This window comes from Lepus europaeus, chromosome 6 (genome assembly GCF_033115175.1).
Source record: "Lepus europaeus isolate LE1 chromosome 6, mLepTim1.pri, whole genome shotgun sequence".
Lineage (NCBI taxonomy): Eukaryota > Metazoa > Chordata > Mammalia > Lagomorpha > Leporidae > Lepus > Lepus europaeus.
This window is the reverse complement of record NC_084832.1, coordinates 724,631-742,541: the sequence shown is the minus strand read 5'-3', so window position 1 is coordinate 742,541 and position 17,911 is coordinate 724,631. Positions and strand designations below refer to the sequence as shown.

The 17,911-nt window shown below is 64.2% G+C and overlaps 1 protein-coding gene across 3 annotated transcripts; it reads right to left on the bottom strand.

Moving 5' to 3' along the window:
- Positions 1–980: 980 nt before the first annotated feature.
- GRTP1 (growth hormone regulated TBC protein 1) lies at positions 981–17,474 on the bottom strand. Of its 3 annotated transcripts, XM_062193908.1 has the most exons (8): positions 17,338–17,464; positions 16,966–17,117; positions 10,504–10,662; positions 8,589–8,713; positions 7,038–7,134; positions 1,926–2,098; positions 1,515–1,700; positions 981–1,276 (listed from the first exon to the last, which is right to left on the bottom strand). In XM_062193908.1, the coding sequence occupies exons 1-8, from the start codon at positions 17,382–17,384 to the stop codon at positions 1,187–1,189; spliced, it is 1,029 nt and encodes a 342-aa protein (XP_062049892.1). In that variant the 5' UTR covers positions 17,385–17,464; the 3' UTR covers positions 981–1,186. The 3 variants fall into 3 exon arrangements, with proteins under 3 accessions (XP_062049892.1, XP_062049894.1, XP_062049893.1); XM_062193910.1 differs by lacking the exon at positions 16,966–17,117 and having other exon boundaries at positions 17,338–17,474; XM_062193909.1 differs by lacking the exon at positions 981–1,276 and having other exon boundaries at positions 1,536–1,700; positions 1,834–2,098.
- Between the last annotated feature and the right edge of the window lie 437 nt (positions 17,475–17,911).

The following is a 17,911-nucleotide window of genomic DNA, read 5'->3' as shown; positions in this document are numbered from 1 at the left end:
CCTGTCCCAGGATCTGCCCTGCACACAAGACCTGCAGGTGGGCTCCAAGTCCCATAAAACTGGGGGAGGACCATAGGGGTGCAGGGAGCCATGGGAGCTGAGCCAGGAGCAGGGTGGGGTCTCCACCAGCTGAGGCTTAGACATCACCCCTGGGCTGAAGACGGAGGGGCAGAAGGGGGCATCCTGAGGCCGGGACGGAGGCAGGAAGTTCGGGCTTTGCAGCATCTTGTGTGGAGAGCAAAGGCCTCTGGGGCCCCCATAAGCTCCTGGGGAGATGAGGCTCGGGTGGCCGCTGGTGCAAGGGTGTTGGGACGGCTAGGCCTGTGGCGGGGGGGCTCCCCAGGCGTGCACATCAGTCACGTGTGTGCTGTGAACATGTTGGCACCAGGCGGCCTTGGTGCCTGAACAGGTACACAAGTCAGAGCCTGGGATGCGACCGCATCTTGGCCTGGTCCAGCCTTACAGCCTTGGAGTGTCCCCCAGGCTGCTGGGCCCCTCTGCCTGTGAACGCCGGGTTCCCTGGAGGAGCCAGCCGCCTCTGGGCGCTGCCAGAGTCCCAGCCAACCACCAAGTAGAAAGAAACAGCCCTCAGAGGAACCAAAGGGGTTTGCCAGGAGCTCAGCCCCTCCCATCCCCCCGGTGTGCTGCACCTGTGCCCCGGGCCCGGGCCTGCGAGGCCCATTGTGAGTCTTGCCTTCCACGCTGACCCGGTCCCCTCCATGCACCTTGCACACACGGAAAGCAGCAGAGTGCTGGGCCGTCACCAGTCCCACCAGAGGACCGTGCCCTGTTCGCTTATTTGAAAGGCAGAGTGACAGGAGGAGAGAGCGAGCTTCCTTCCACTGGTTCACTCCCAGCCTGGCAGGCCAGACCGAAGCCAGGAGCCAGGAACTCCGTCTGGGGCTCCCATGTGGATGCAGGGGCCCAACTACCTGGGGCGTGTGAGCAGGAAGCTGGATCGGAAGTGGAGTGGGGGGACGGGCACCAGGTATCAGCCTGCACCACACCTGCCCCATGGTTTCGCTGCAGTCACAAGCGGGCGACCACAAAGGCACAGGTGTTGAGGGGCTAAGCAGCTCATTGTACTTTATTCCTAATGTCTGATGAAAGCAGGCTTTCCTCACAGGGTGACGGGCGGGACAGTTACAGCAAGTTAGGCGCATCGGTGCAGGGCCTGCGGGTGGGCTCAGCCCTGGGCCAGCAGCGCGGCCCTGCAGGTCTCACGGAGCTTGGTGATGGTCGTCATGGGCAGGCTCCCAGGCTCCGAAAACACCTTCTGGGGAGAGACGGGGCTGTTGGAAAGGGGCACACGCGGGCCCCAGCTGTCCCGTCAGGGCTCGACCAGGGCAGGCCCCAGGCTGCCGCCACCGTCCCCTGGCCACGTAGCTCTGACACTGGGTACGTCAGGTGAGGCAGAGCAGCCCCTCAAAGCCCCCCACAGGTGCTCAGACCACCAGCCTCTGACACGCATGACCCCTGTGACAGCCCCACCCACGGGGACACCGAAGACTCACCTGCATGAACTCATGGCACTCGGTCACAAAAGGGCCCCGGGTGATCTGCTTGAACTTGTCACAGATGTCTGGCGCACTAGCGGCTTCCAGGATCAGAGCCTGGTGCTGCTTGATCAAGGTCAGGGCCACGCGGAAGATGATCTTGGAGCCCTCGTTAAACAGGCAGTCCCAGATCCGCAGCACGGTCTGCAGGGGACACACCCGGTCAGGCCACGGCGGCCGCTCACCTCCACAGGCAGGATGTCCACCGACAGGCAGTCCCAGGTCCACAGCACGGTCTGCAGGGGACGCACCCAGACAGGCCACGGCGGCCACTCACCTCCACGGGCAGGATGTCCACCGACAGGCAGTCCCAGGTCCACAGCACGGTCTGCAGGGGACGCACCCAGACAGGCCACGGCGGCCACTCACCTCCACGGGCAGGATGTCCACGAACAGGCAGATGAACCAGCGGGACACGAGCAGCGTCCACATCACGCCGTGCCCATCCATGAGGGCCGCCACGGCCGGCAGCTTCATCCTGACCAGCTCTGCGAGCACCTGCTGGTCAGTCTTGAGGCCCAGCATCTCAGGGCTGTAGTAATCTGCACAGGAGTGGGAAGGGAAGCCGGAGTCAGGCTGCCCGTTCCCCGGGGAGGGCTCGGGGGACAGCCGGGGGTCAGGATGGTCGTAACCTGCAGGCGAGCCCGGGTTCCAGTCCCATCCGGCTCCCTGCTGATGCACCTGGGGAGGCAGTGGAGGATGGTCCAGGCACTTGGGCCCCTGCCACCCAAGTGGGAGACCAGGATGGAGTTTTTGGCTTCCGCCTGGCCCAGACCTGGCTGTTGGACCATCTGGAGATGAGTCAGCAGATGGAAGATGTCTCTTTCTGTGACTGTCACTCTGCCTTTCAAATAAATCTTTAAAAATTAGAAGGGGCTCTGGCGTTGTGGTGTAGTACGTCTCCACCTGCAGCACTGGAATCCCATATGGATGCTGGTTTGAGTCCCGGCTGCTCCACTTCCAATCCAGCTCTCTGCTGTGGCCTGGGAAAGCAGTGGAGGATGGCCCAAGTCCTTGGCCCCTGCACCCACGTGGGAGACCCAGGTCCTGGCTCCTGGCTTCGCATCAGCCCAGCTCCAGCCCTTGCAGCCATTTGGGGAGTGAACCAACGGGTGGAAGACTTTTCTGTCTCCCTCTCTGTAACTCCACCTCTCAAAAAAAAAAAAAAAAAAAAAAACTTAAAAAATTTTTTGAAACAGAAACCTAGGTCACAAGTCTGCAGGCAGAAACAGACCTGGGCCAGACGTGTGGTGTGGTGGTTGTCGCTGCTTGGACCCCTGCACCCCGTGTTGGAGGGCCTGGGCTGAGTCCTGGCCTCCTTACTGCCCACCTGGGTCCCTGCGTGTGTATCCTAGGAGGCTGTGGGTGATAGGGCGGGTACTCGGGTTCCTGCCACCCACTCGGGAGACCTGGATGGGGTTCCAAGCTCCTGGCTTTGGCCTGGCTCGGCCGTGGCTGTTGCAGGTATTTGGGGAGTGAACCAGCACGTAGAAGTGTGCTCACTCGCTCGCTAGGTGAAAAGTAAGTACAAGCAAGCACCTGTGCTCACAGCAGTGTTGCCACAACAGCTGGAGGTGCCAGCCGGGGATGGACAGCAGGCCAGAGTGGTCCTGGAGGGGGTCTGACACCTGCCAGCACCCGTGAGGTGGCAGACTCGGGAGGCACTGGCGTGGGGGCCCGAGTCAGAAATGGCCAGCAGCTGCCATGGGCCCTGCAGTGTCTAGTGGGGGCAGTTTCCGCTGGGGAAGACGAGAAAGTCCAGAGATGAGTGGCTCTAGAAAGAGACGCACGCTCAGACTGACGGACGCGTGTGTGTCCATCTCCCTGGGAATGGGCCTCTGTCTCTCCAGCTTGTTGCTGTGACACGGTGGATGTCCACGTGTGGTCTGTGCCAGAGGTGAACCCACAGACCGGGCCACGGCACAGCCTCAGGCAGGGGGGTGGCTGAGGAACTCACGGCCGGCCAGGAGCCACCTCAGCCACAAAGGAGCAAGCGCTGAACAATCCTCCCCTCTCCTCCACCCAGCCAGGGAGGCGAGGGGGCGGTCAGCATTGACCCCCAGCCCCCACGTGGTGCCGGCGAGGAGGCCAGCGCCAGGAATCCCGGCCGAGGCCCAGCGTGACCTTGGCCAGGTCAGAGCAGCTTCCAGAAATAGAGGCGCTTACCTCCCGCCCGGGGCGGCACACTGAGCCGGGGCCGGGATTACCTTAAGCCGGGCAGCTCCTGCCGCGCCCCCTGGGACAGCAAGGACAGCCCCCGGCTGGCCACGCACAGAGAGGTGCCTCCAGCTCCCGGTCAGGGCCACCCACAGGCTGCCTGATATCTCCAGAAAGTGGCCCTGGCCTGTGCTTGCCCCCCGGGGACATCACCTTTGCCAGCCCCTCATCAGGGATCCAGGTGCCCCACTCCCTCCCACCCCAGCCCTTGGCTGGGCACCTCCCAGCTTCCTTCCGTAATGGACACACGTGCTCCCGCTCATGCACTCACACGGGCCCACTGGTGAACTCCCAGGTGCCCAGCACACACCCGCACAGGCTGCCCACCCCCAGGGTCTCCACGTCGCGAGCCGCCTGTAACCGCACTGGAGACGGAGGGCTGTGGCCTCAGCATCTGTGGGCCTGCAAACCCTGTTGGCCATGTGCAGGCCAGGGCCACGGACGACAGGCGATTCCAGCCCAGTCCCTCGGCCACCCACACTGAGGATCCAGGGTGACCGGCCACAGGGGAGGGCTCGGGGCAGCGACTGCCTCAGGGAACCGCCTGGGCGCTGGGCCCATGCTCCCCCCCTGGGCACCGCAGATCATTGTAACTCCAGGCCAGCAGCCTGTCTCTCCAAAATCATTATCGATTTTTACGTAATCGTGTTTTCATACTTCTGAGGGGTGTTCAGTCCTGGACCACCCGCCTCGTTCTCAGGGATTCGAAGTTTGGCTTTCTCACGTTGGAGTCTCTGACCCACGGGCGGGGCTCGGCGCAGCGACTTCGATTCTGCCACCGGCTCTTGCCCGACCACCCCAATGCCGCCCTGTCACCACCGTGGCACCATGGCTGCCTGTGCTCTGCCTTGGACTTCTCCCGGGATGGAGCCATGGCTGCATTCCAGGGTGACTGTGTGGACAGACCTGGCAGCCAGCCTGTCGGTCACCCTGGCTCAGCCTGCGTGCGCCGGGTGTCTGCGCACCCGGAGCTGGTCAGCAGCTGTCTCCTAGCTCCTGCAGGACTTGTTGGAAACAGCAGGAGCTGTCTGCTCCAAGGCTTGGAGAGGCGTGGAATCTGTGTGCCACAGGGCAGCTGTGTTAGGTTGTGTTTTCCCAAAACACCTGCGTGACAGACAGGTGTGTCAGGAGCCACCTCTTCTGTCCTCAGTGCTGTGGCCGCTGAGCTGCTGCAGCGAGATCAGCTCCACACGTGCCTTGTATAACTAAGGGCAGGGTAACCGCAGCACTCACATGGACGTGGGCAGGCAGGGAGTCGGTGAGGGCCCAGGAGCCGGGCAGGGGCGGCCAGCACCCAGGGGTGTGCACCACCCCGGCCTTGTCGCCCTCCGTGCTGAATCAACATGGCTGGGGCTTGGCACACCACTCCCATCATGCAGCTCAGCCAGCAGACCCCACGACACCTGCCTGAGAGCAGGACCTGCGCTGAGCCCGCCCCAGCCCCGGCCCTCGGCCGAGTCCAACAGGGCCTTCCGTAACGCGGCTTTCGATCCAAGACCTGCCTCTCACACACACACACACACACACACGTGAGGCCAGCTGACATGCACACACACACCTGTGACCCACCTGACCACTCACACATGCACACACAGACATGTCAGGCCAGCTGACCCCTCAGTCACACATGCACACACACGTGTGACCCCACTTGACCCCTCACACATGCACACACACACCTGTGACCCCCCGACCTTTCAGTCACACACACACAAATATGTGTGACCCCACCTGACCTCTCATGCGCACACACACGTGAGGCCACCTAACCCCTCACATGCACACACGTGTGAGGTCACCTGACCTCACACACACACACGAGACCACCTGACCCCTCACACACACACCTGTGACCCCCCCGACCCTTCAGTCACACACACACAAATATGTGTGACCCCACCTGACCTCATGCACACACACACACACGAGGCCATCTGACCCTCACACATGCACACACACATATGAGGCCATCTGACCTCTCACATGCACACACGTGTGAGGTCACCTGACCTCACACACACACGTGAGACCACCTGACCCCTCATACATGCACACACACACGAGGCCAACTGACCTCTCACATGCGCACACGTGTGAGATCACCTGACCTCTCACACACACACCTGTGACCCCCCGACCCTTCAGTCACAAATATGTGTGACCCCACCTGACCTCTCATACATGTACACACACACACCTATGACACCACCTGACCTCACGCATGCACACACCTGTGACCCCCACCTGACCTCACACACACACACACCTGTGACCTCACCTGACCCCTCAGACATGCACACACACACACGTGAGGTCACCTGACCTCTCACACATGCGCACACACCTGTGTCCCCGCCTGCCCCCGCAGTCCCACACACGCACACGTGTGAGGTCACACTGGCTCCCAGAGTTGAGTCCATACAAACGTCAGGGAGGTGCCAATGCCTCCACGGAGCGGAGCCCATAGGGGACTGCTGGGCTGAAGGGCCGTTGTCAGTGCAGCTGTGAAATGCCCAAGCCAAGGCGAGCCAGCTCCGTGCTGGGGGCTTCCAGCCCTGCGGCCCAGGTGCAGCCTCGGGGGGCAGGGAAGGTCTCAGGGCCCGAGCAAGGGTGAGCCAGCTCCATGTTGGGGGCTTCCAGGCCCCGCAGCCCAGGTGCAGCCTCCGGGTTGGGGGGAGGGCCTCAGGGCCCGAGCGAGGGCGAGCCAGCTCCGTGCTGGGGGCTTCCAGCCCTGCGGCCCAGGTGCAGCCTCGGGGTGGGGGGGAGGGCCTCAGGGCCCGAGCGAGGGCGAGCCAGCTCCGTGCTGGGGGCTTCTAGCCCCGTAGCCCAGGTACAGCCTCCGGGTGGGGAGGAGGGTCTCAGGGCCTGAGCCAAGGTGAGCCAGCTCCGTGCTGGGGGCTTCCAGCCCTGCAGCCCAGGTGCAGCCTCCAGGGAGGGTCCCAGGGCCAGAGGGGGCGGGGCCGGCTTGCTCCTGAGGACAACTTGCTCCAGTGGGAGTATGGGGCCCCCAGGACCTCAGTGCCGCTGAGGGCAGGGCCCACGGTGAGCCGCGTCACCCACGGACAGGCCTCAGCACACAGACCCGGGGCAAACACGACCACAGCCGACACCAAGCCCGAGTCGGCGCCCACCGGTTAGGACCGCCTCTCCGCTAAGCCGACGGTGAGAACTTGCACTCAGCTCCCAGACAGCCCTGCACGTGCCAGCAACAGCCACAGCCGAGGCACGGCGGGCGCACGGCGGGCACACGGCAGGCACACGTACCGGGCAGTATTCTCCCAACAAGCGCGTCCAACAGCCAGAAAGATTCTTCCTCGCTCTTCGTGATAAGAATCAAATAGCCGGCTATAAAGTTCATCCCCTGAAATTGGAAAGATGAGAGGCGTAAACGCCGAGTCACGGGGGCCGCTCACCACTGGGGGCCCCTCCTCTGCTCTTCCCAGCGGAACCCAGGAGATGGGAAAGGCTGTGTTCCAGTGCGAATCCAGAGAGCGAGGGCGTGGCTCAGAGAGGCCCCGCCCCCTGGGGGGGCACTGAAATCAAGGCTCACCACCGCCTTCTAGAAAGCTCAGTCCGACGCCTACTGCCTACTGCAGGGCTACCACAGACACCCACGCCTGGACAGAACCACGGGAGCGCGATTCGTGCTGGAGACGGGAGGGGGGAGCTCCCAGAGCACAGGGGGCCGAGGGTGGAAGTTGCCAGAAACTGTGAGAAGCGCCTGGACGTTTCGATCCCACACGCTGTTAGATTTATGCCCCTTTGTGCTTTGATTTGCTGGTGTTACTGCAAATGGTCCTTATAGAAGATGATTTATTTATTGGAAAGGCAGGGCAACAGAGAGAGAAGAGAGAGAGACCACTCCCATCTGATGCCTGCAACGGCCAGGGCTGGGCCAGGCCGAAGTCGGGAGCCTGGAGCTCCATCTGGGTCACCCACGTGGGTGGCAGCAACCCCAGCGCTTGAGCCGTCACTGCCGCCTCCCAGGTGTAGGTGAGCGGGCGCTGGTCAGGAGCCAGGTGCTCCAGCGCGGGTGCGGGGTCCCGAGAGCAGCCTCAGTGCCCGCCCCAAGACGACTGCTAAACCCCAAAGAACAGAAGTCGCATCTCCCAAGGACGGTTTCTCTGCCTCTCTGCCTGAATCCTGGCGCCCCCGCACAGGAAGCAGGTACCAGTGATGGGAGCGCCGCCCGAGAGGGCCCAATCCAGCTGCGGGGCGCGAGCGGGGTGGCTGCCTCGCCCCCTTCTCTCCCCAGCCGCGGCCCTGGCTCAAACACGTGTGCTTTCATCCCCGAGCCCCGGCAGCCAAGACCACGTGCTCAGTTACTTCCCGCTCCTCCTTCCCTCCGGAAGCTCCCGGCGCTGCTGATCGCGGTAGCCGGGCCCCGGCCTCCAGGAGCTCATGACGCTCAATGCAGGGGAGGCCCCTTCTGCTCCCGGTGACAGCCAGGGACAGCCAGCACGGGCTCCTGCTGTGTGCCGTGCCGGGCGAGGCCGGGCACGGGCCGCCCACCCAGCCCAGGGCAAGCTCAGCGAAGGGACCTGCCCTGGCCCTGGCTCTGCTGGCCTCCAGGTAGGGACGCTGCACACGGCCAGCCCTGCTGACGCCCACAGCACTGAAACAGGTGCGGCCAGGGCTCCTGGGAGGGGCCTCCAGGACACCATCCCCACAGCACACGGGCAGTCCCCATCGGGGTGTGTCTGCTCTGTGTCCCGTCACCCCCCTCCTCCGGACTCCCACCCTCACCCGTCTACATCCACTGCTGCCCTGGCGAGGCCTGACGGCAGGCAGTGTACGGCCTGGGCTGACACTCACCTGGCAGTAGCCCACACCCTGGTTGTGGCGCCCGTACGCCAGCAGCACGTTGTACAGGGCCTGCTGCAGGCAGGGCTCCGCGGTCTTCCGGAATCTCACGTTGTCCGGGAAGGTCCGGTTCAGATCTGCACAGGAATCACAGCAAAGGGCACTCAGGACCCTCGTCCAGGCCCCCACCCTGGGGTCTCAGCCGTGGTCCCCACCCTGCTGCCCTTGAGTCCCCGAGAAAGGCCCGGCCGCCGCCCTGGGCACACCGCAGACGACCAGGGAGGACGGGGGCCGGCCTGGGTGCTGGGACGGTGCTGGCTCCCAGCCAGCCTTCTGCTTGGGACCAGGGCTCCTGCGGGCCCAGGCGGCTGCTGACCCAGCTCCCTGCCCCCTCCTCACTGGCCACTGCCCCCCAGGGCCCAGGGTCACGGGGGGCCGGCGTGAGGCACAGTGGTTCTGCTGCTGGGGATGCCCGGGGCCCACCTCGCACTGCCTGGCTGCGGCCCCTGCCTGCTTCCACGTCCAGCTTCCTGGGGGGCAGCAGTGCTTGCCCTCCCCGCCCCCCACGTGGAGGACCCAGACGGAGGTCCTGGCTCCTGACTGGCCTGGCCCAGCCCTGGCTGTTATGGCTGTTTGGGGAGCGAACCAGCGGATGGAAGATCTCCATCAGTCTCCCTGCCTTTCAAATTAAAAAAAGGAAAGAAAGAAACTAAAAAAGATTAAAACAAAAATTAAAAACAAACCAGAACCTGAGGAAGCTCCGTGACCCGTGAGCTCTTGGGGAGGCGGAGGACATGCAGGCCCCTGGCGGGCACGAACAAAGCGGGGCACTGGGGCTGAGCCCCCTGCCGGCCCCTTGCTGCCTCGGGACACAGCCCCATCATCCCAGCAGCAGCTGAGCGAAGCCGCCCTGGGCTCCACACGCCGTATGGCCACACGCTGCCTGCCACGGGTCACCTGCAGGTCCACCCTGCCACCGGCGGGTGAGGACATGTGGCCCCGGATCGGCCCTTTTGTCCAACTCCACGGAGCCTGGGCTTGCTCCTGTACCAAACACGGCCACAGGGACCCCGCGTGGTCCGAGGCGTCACAGCCTCTGGCCTCAGCCTCCAGTGTAAGAACGCAGATGGGCAGGGCAGGCCCAGGCCTCCAGCTCGCAGGGCCCCGCCCGTCTTCGCCAGGCAGGCTGTTCTGGAATTCTGAACATTCCCGTCACGCCGCACACGCCTGTTATCCAGCAGTCCCCGAGGCTTTGGCCTCTGCCTGGGGAGGAGGGAGCCCACACCTGCAGCCCCCCCGGGGGAGGCGGTCAGGGTCACAGGCTGGGCGGGGCCGCGGCAAGGTCCAGCAGGAAGACGAAATCGTCAGAAAGCACGTGTCCAGCACACACTAGCGGGGCCTCCTCGGGCCTTGGCCTCCTGGGGCCGTCCGCTGTCCCCGACCACGGCCCACGCTGGGGCAGCCGCTTCCTCAACCTCTCAGCTCTCTAAAGTAGTAGGGTTTTCAAAAATCCCACATTTTGTATTTAATTTAAATTTCCCCAAGACCATGAAAATCAGAAAAGCAGATTATTTGCCAAAAAACCTATGGAGTTCAGGTGAAACTGTCACGGTGTTTGCTCCTCGCAGCGCCCACAGCCCAGGAGAAAGCAGCCAGGCCGGGGCAGGGCGGGGACGCTGGGACACGGTGGCAGGGGCGCAGGCTGCGGGTGGGGCGCGCGTCCCTCTTCCCCTCGGTCTCCGGGGGCCGCCGTTCAGGGGGCCGCCTTGAGAAATCCGGTGTGCTCACCACCAGGTTCGCTCCTGGCGGCCGAGGCGCTCACCGAGCAGAGACCGTGTTCCCCCAGGGATTCTCCCGCGCCTACCACCAGTCTCCCCCCAGCCCAGGACTCTCGGGACCCCATGCCCGGGCCAGCGCACACTCCCACCTGTCCGGATGGCCTCCTGCAGGCCGGGGTTGCTGCCTCCCTGGACAAGGCGCTGGTAGTAGCCAGGGTTCCGGTCCATCTGGGCCTGGGCTCCGCTCACGGCCATCCAGACGTGGGCGCGGTGCTGCAGCGGGACCCCCTTCCTGACATAGCGCTTCACTGCAAGACACGGCAGACGCGGGCGGCAGCTGCAGCAGCACCTCACTCCCAGACCCGTGGCTGCCACTCCACACACACACACACGCAAGTACACATGCACATGTATGTGCACACACACACATGTACACACACCCAGGCACACAAAGATCCCCCCCTCACTCCCAGACCCCTGGCTGCCACTCCACACGCGCACACACACATGTACACACACATGTATGTGCACATACACACACATGTACACACACCCAGGCACACAGATCCACCCCTCACTCCCAGACCCCTGGCTGCCACTCCACACGCACACACACATGTACAAACACATGTATGTGCACATACACACACATGTACACACACCCAGGCACACAAAGATCCACCCCTCACTCCCAGACCCCTGGCTGCCACTCCACGCGCACACACACACATGTACACACGCACATGTATGTGCACACACACATGTACACACACCCAGGCACACAAAGATCCACCCCTCACTCCCAGACCCGTGGCTGACACTCCACACACACACATGCATGTACACACATGTATGTGCACATACGCACACAGAGAAAGATCCCCCCTCACTCCCAGACCCCTGGCTGCCACTCCACACGCACACACACGTACACACACATGTATGTGCACATGTGTACATACACCCAGGCACACAGAGAAAGATCCCCCCCTCACTCCCAGACCCATGGATGCCACTCCATACTCACACATACAAGCAACAATACACACACACACAGATCAGAACCTCGTCCATCGCCACCCAAACTGATGCACGCTCTCCACAACTCTGCCTTCCTGCCCAGAACCCAGCGCAGTCAGACAGCGCCCGGCCCACCCAGAACCCAGCACAGTCAGACAGCGCCCGGCCCACCCGGGACCCAGCACAGTCAGACAACACCCATGCCCACCCAGGACCCAGCGCAGTCAGACAGCGCCCGGCCCACCCGGGACCCAGCGCAGACAGCACCCAACCCACCTAGAACCCAGCGCAGTCAGACAGCACCCGGCCCACCTGGGACCCAGCGCAGGCAGACAGCGCCCGGCCAACCCGGGACCCAGCGCAGGCAGACAGCGCCCGGCCCCCCGGGACCCAGTGCAGTCAGACAGCGCCCGGCCCGCCCGGGACCCAGCACAGGCAGACAGCGCCCAGCCCACCCAGAACCCAACACAGACAGCACCCAACCCACCCAGAACCTAGCACAGTCAGACAGCGCCCGGCCCGCCCGGGACCCAGCGCAGGCAGACAGCGCCCGGCCAACCCGGGACCCAGTGCAGTCAGACAGCGCCCGGCCAACCCGGGACCCAGCGCAGGCAGACAGCGCCCGGCCAACCCGGGACCCAGTGCAGTCAGACAGCGCCCGGCCAACCCGGGACCCAGCGCAGGCAGACAGCGCCCGGCCCCCCGGGACCCAGTGCAGTCAGACAGCGCCCGGCCCGCCCGGGACCCAGCACAGGCAGACAGCGCCCAGCCCACCCAGAACCCAACACAGACAGCACCCAACCCACCCAGAACCTAGCACAGTCAGACAGCGCCCGGCCCGCCCGGGACCCAGCGCAGTCAGACAGCGCCCGGCCCGCCCGGGACCCAGCACAGGCAGACAGCGCCCAGCCCACCCAGAACCCAACACAGACAGCACCCAACCCACCCAGAACCTAGCACAGTCAGACAGCGCCCGGCCCACCCAGAACAACACCGGCAGGGGTGGTCCGAACTCAGGACAGAGATAAAGGAAAGGACCGGCCGCAGTCACTGGCATTTCTGCCAACTAACAATGAGTAACTGGAAGCCAAACGCCCCGAGACGGCACCAGGGCAGGCACTGAGGGGCAGTAGGCTAGCCGCTGCCTGGAATGCCCACACCTGTATCGGGGCCAGCTCTGCCTCTGCCCCCACTTCCCGCTGCTGGCCTTAGGAAGGCTGACGATGGCCCACGTTCTTGGGTTCCTGCCTTCAGGGGAGACACGGATGAAACGCCAGGTGCTGACTAACACTGGCTGTGCAGGCATCTGGGGCGCGAACCAGCGGACGGAAGGTCCTCTCTGTCCTGCCTGTCATATAAGTTCTTAAGAACCAACACAACAGCATCAGTTACAACAACAGCAAGAACTCCAAGGACAAATCAATCTAACACAACGTCTGCAGAACCCGGATGCTGAACTCTGCACAAGAAGCCAAAGAGACGGCAGGTTCTCAGCGGCAGCCCCCCCAAGACTCGGCTCTTCCCAAACTGACTACGAGGTCCTGCCATGGCCACAGGGTCCCAGCTGCATCTAGAAACCAGAAAGGACCAGATCCACTTGGAAAAGAAGCTGCAGCAGCCGCTCCGCCTGATGTCAAGGCGTATGGTAAAGCCACAGTGGTAAAAGAAACGTGGCGACGGGCAGACCTCAGGCAGGAATAAGGGGGAGTAATAAAGAACCCCGACACAGACCCACACCCAGATCTGCCGCTCTGACACGGTGGGAGGGAAAGGTGTGGGTGCAGCAGGGCGGGGCCGGGAGGAAGACAGCCACACACAGAGCCAAGGCGCCCGGGCCTCAGAACACGACCTGCAACTCCCTTCTCGCCGAACACACACTAGCACCTGGCCCAGAACCCCTCCACAGCGTCTGCCAAGAGAAGTGAAAACTAAGCTCACACGAAAACCAGAGTGTGAACATGCATGACGTCGGCCTAAACTGGCATCACAGTGTACCCTGGTCAGCAGTGCCGGTCCAGCCCCTCCCTTGGGACCACCCTGGGACACTCTTAAAAACTTACTTGGTTTATTTATTGGAGAGACAGGGAAAGAGCAAGCGCAGGGGCAATGGAGCGCTCCTGTCTGCTGGGTCACTCCACGGCCAAAGCCAGGAGCCTGGAACTCCACCCAGGGCTCCCACACAGAGCCCAGGGGCTATCCTGGGTACCTGGGTACTGGGCCATCCTCTGCTGCCTTCCCAGGCACACCCGCAGGAAGCTGGGTTGAAAGCAGAGCAGTCGGGACTCGAGCCGGCAGAGCAGGCTTAACCTGCTGCCCACAACACGGGCCCTGGGTTTTCCGTGTCTGTGTGAGAATATGTGTCTGCAATGCATGTCAGTGTGCATGGTGTAGTTTGATTTCTAAGGAACTGAGGAGACATGACAGAAGCCACACTTGCTATAGAAGAGAGAATTTAGGGTTCGCGGGGCCCAAGAAGCAGCAGAAAACACCACCTTAGGAAGCTGTCTCCTAAGACGCCAAACGCCAAGCCTGGACCCATTCTGTCACGAGGGGGCATTAAGACAGAAAGGACACAGGAAAACCCTCCCCTCAACGCAGGGGAAAAGCCAGTGAGACCCCAACACCCCTGGGGGGCTAGGGGGCAGGCCCTGCAGCCCCTCCCAGCAGCTCCGCCCCAGCACTGAGGGCAGACGCGTCCCGCGTCCCACGTACTCCGTTTTCCCACTTCCATTCCGGCTTTGGGCTCTTGCGTCTGGGAAGGCAGCAGGTGACAGCCCAGGTGCTCGGTCGGGTCTCTGCCACCCACATGGGACACACAGATGGAGTCCCCGGCTCCGGGCTTTGCTCCCATCGGGGGAGTGAACCAGCAGATGGAAGGTCTCTCTCTCTCTCTCGTCCTCCTTGTCACTCTGCCAGCCCAGCTCCTGCCTCTGCTGCCCTGCAGTCCACCATGGACAGCCGCAGAAGATGGGCCGCCTCCCCCGCCCTCCCTTCCAACCAGGCAGCATTTCCCGGGACCTGTCATGGACCACCACTCTGGACCCCCACTAACCTCTGAGGGCCCGCAAGGACTGCAACTCTGGACCCGCCCCCACTAACCTCCCAGGACCTCCATGGGCCACCACTCTGGACCCCCCACTAACCTCCTGGGAACCACCGTGGACCGCCACTCTGGACCCCCCACTAACCTCCCAGGACCCGCTGTGGACTTCTACTCTGGAGACCCCACTAACCTCCCAGGACCCGCTGTGGACTTCCACTCTGGACCCCCTACTAACCTCCCAGGACCTCCATGGGCCACCACTCTGGACCCCCCAATAACCTTCTGGGAACCACCATGGACCGCCACTCTGGACCCCCCACTAACCTCCCAGGACCCGCTGTGGACTTCCACTCTGGACCCCCCACTAACCTCCTGGGAACCACCGTGGACTGCCACTCTGGACCCCCCCACTAACCTCCCAGGACCCGCTGTGGACTTCCACTCTGGAGACCCCACTAACCTCCCAGGACCCGCTGTGGACTTCCACTCTGGATCCCCCACTAACCTCCTGGGAACCACCGTGGACCGCCACTCTGGACACCCCCACTAACCTCCTAGGACCCACTGTGGACTTCTACTCTGGAGACCCCACTAACCTCCCAGGACCCGCTGTGGACTTCCACTCTGGACCCCCTACTAACCTCCCAGGACCTCCATGGGCCACCACTCTGGACCCCCCAATAACCTTCTGGGAACCACCATGGACCGCCACTCTGGACCCCCCACTAACCTCCCGGGACCCATGAGGACCGCCACTCTGGAGACCCCACTAACCTCCCAGGACCTCCATGGACCACCACTCTGGACCCCCCCCACTAACCTCCCGGGACCCACCGTGGACTACCACTCTGGACCCCCACTACCTCCTGGGGTCTGCCATGGACTGCCACTCTAGACCCCCACTAACCTCCCAGGACCTGCCGTGGACCGCCACTATGGATCCCTGCCCTGCACTAACCTCCCAGGACCTCCATGGACTGTCACTCTAGACCCCCACTAACCTCCCAGGACCTGCCGTGGACCACCACTATGGATCCCCGCCCCGCACTAACCTCCCAGGACCTCCATGGACTGTCACTCTGGACCCCCCCCCCCCACTAACCTCCAGGGACTGCCGTGGACCGCCACTATGGATCCCTGCCCTGCACTAACCTCCCAGGACCTCCATGGACTGCCACTCTAGACCCCCACTAACCTCCCAGGACCTGCCGTGGACCGCCACTATGGATCCCCGCCCTGCACTAACCTCCCAGGACCTCCATGGACTGCCACTCTAGACCCCCACTAACCTCCCAGGACCTGCCGTGGACCACCACTATGGACCCCCGCCCTGCACTAACCTCCCAGGACCTCCATGGACTGCTACTCTAGACCCCCACTAACCTCCCAGGACCTGCCGTGGACCGCCACTATGGATCCCTGCCCTGCACTAACCTCCCAGGACCTGCCGTGGACTGTCACTCTAGACCCCCACTAACCTCCCAGGACCTGCCGTGGACCACCACTATGGACCCCCGCCCTGCACTAACCTCCCAGGACCTCCATGGACTGCCACTCTAGACCCCCACTAACCTCCCAGGACCTGCCGTGGACCGCCACTATGGATCCCTGCCCTGCACTAACCTCCCAGGACCTGCCGTGGACTGTCACTCTAGACCCCCACTAACCTCCCAGGACCTGCCGTGGACCACCACTATGGATCCCCGCCCTGCACTAACCTCCCAGGACCTGCCGTGGACTGTCACTCTAGACCCCCACTAACCTCCCAGGACCTGCCGTGGACCACCACTATGGATCCCTGCCCTGCACTAACTTCCCAGGACCTGCCGTGGATTGCCACTCTGGACCCCCCCCCCCCCACTAACCTCCAGGGACTGCCGTGGACCGCCACTCTGGAGCCCCCACTAACCTCAAGTCCTTTAGTCGCCACCTCCCTCTGCTGGCTTCTGGCTGACCACACAGCTCCAGCCCCCGGCCCTGGTGCCGGGCCCCCATGTCATTGCCTATGCTCCCCCACATCTGGTCCTGGCTGCCCCTCTTGTAGGGAGCCCCAACACCCCACTCTGCTCCCCGAGCCCGTCCTGTGTCTGCAGCCACTGCTTGGGCAAACACTGGAGTCCTGTTCCACCGAGCACTGCTCCAGGTACTGAGGGTCTGGCGGCCGGAGCACGTAGGGCGCTGGATCCCGGGCAGAAGAGAACCCACGGGGACCTGTGCTGCTGGCACAGGGCTGAGAAAGGCAGGCAGGGGCCGGTGGGCACCTGGGGGCGGCCGGCTGGCGGACCCCCTCAAGAGGGGAGGGGTCCTGTGCCTCCCTTTAGGGCTGGCACGGGTCAGGCGCGGCCAGGAAGGGGGAGGGGGACCGAGGAGGGGGCGGGTCCCGCGAGGGTGGTTTTGTCCCAGGCCCGATCCGGTCCAGACGAGGAAGACGCCGCTTTCCTCGGGCCCGCGGCGACCCCGGCCTTCGTGCCTCCTCCTGCCCGGCAGGGTGGGCCCCGGGCTCCTCCTGCCCGCCCAGCGCTGCGCGTGGCCGGGGAGCTGCGCCCACCTGTGCCGCTCCTGCGGACGCCGCGGCTGCGCCGGAGCAGCCGGGACCACTTGGCCGCCCTCCTGGTGAGAACCACGAGGTAGGAGGAGAAGAACTCCTCGTAGGCGGCGTAGTCGAAGTCCTCCGGCCGCTCGAATCCGTAGGGGTCGATCCTGCGCGGCAAGGGGCAGGGGCGGCTTCTGGTCAACTTAGCACGCGCGCCGCGCTCTGCGTGCACCTGCGTTCCGCGCGCGTCGTGGGGAGGACGCGGGCCCGCGAAGGGCCCCGCACGCAGGAGGGGCCGGGCTGGGGACCCTACGCTGGCGGGAGCGTCCGGACCCCCGCACCCCTACCATCGCCACCCACCTGGGACCCTGGACACCCCCTACCCACCTGGGTACCCGGGCGCGCGCGTCCTGCGAGCACTCGGTCGGCTCCATCGGGAGGGGCCAGGGCCCCGCCCGGAGCCGCGAGGACCAGGAGCGGGGACAGCGGGTCCAAGTCCGCGCACGGAGCCAGGGACGCGTCCTTCCGGCGGAGCGGGACGGGGGCGGGGCCGGCGCCGGGTGGAGAGCCGGGTGTGGGGGTGGGTGAATTGGGAAGGGGCGGGGAACGCCAGGGCGGGGAGGGACCGACAGGGGCGGGGCGGGGGTGGGGCCAATGGGGAGCAGGGGCAGGGGCCGCCAGGGCGGGGAGGGGCTGGGGGCGGGGCGGGGCGCGGGGGCCCGGCTGCACCTGCTGCTGCGAGGTCTGGCTCCTTGGGCTCCTCCGACCCTCGCGCCGGAACGCCTGCCATCTGGCGCCTGCTTTTAAGTTTTTATGCAGCAAATGAGGGGCTCTTGTTTTCGCTGGCTCCCGCATCTCAGGCCGGAGAGCGAACCACCGATGAGGAGCCCGCGGCCCCGCGCCTACCTCGGGTGGCCCCCAGCCGCCCCGGCCTGTCTCTCCTTGGTCCGAGGACCTCACT

Bases quoted from the DNA above. Each gene is read 5' to 3' on its own strand.
- GRTP1 (XM_062193908.1), bottom strand. From the start codon at position 17,384: ATGGAGCCGACCGAGTGCTCGCAGGACGCGCGCGCCCGGGTACCCAG. The intron at 10,663-16,965 runs GTGGGCGCAGCT...CGTGTCTTGCAG, and splicing joins CGTCCGCAGGAGCGGCACAG to TGAAGCGCTATGTCAGGAAG. The intron at 2,099-7,037 runs GTACGTGTGCCT...ACTCCTGTGCAG, and splicing joins TGTTGGGAGAATACTGCCCG to ATTACTACAGCCCTGAGATG.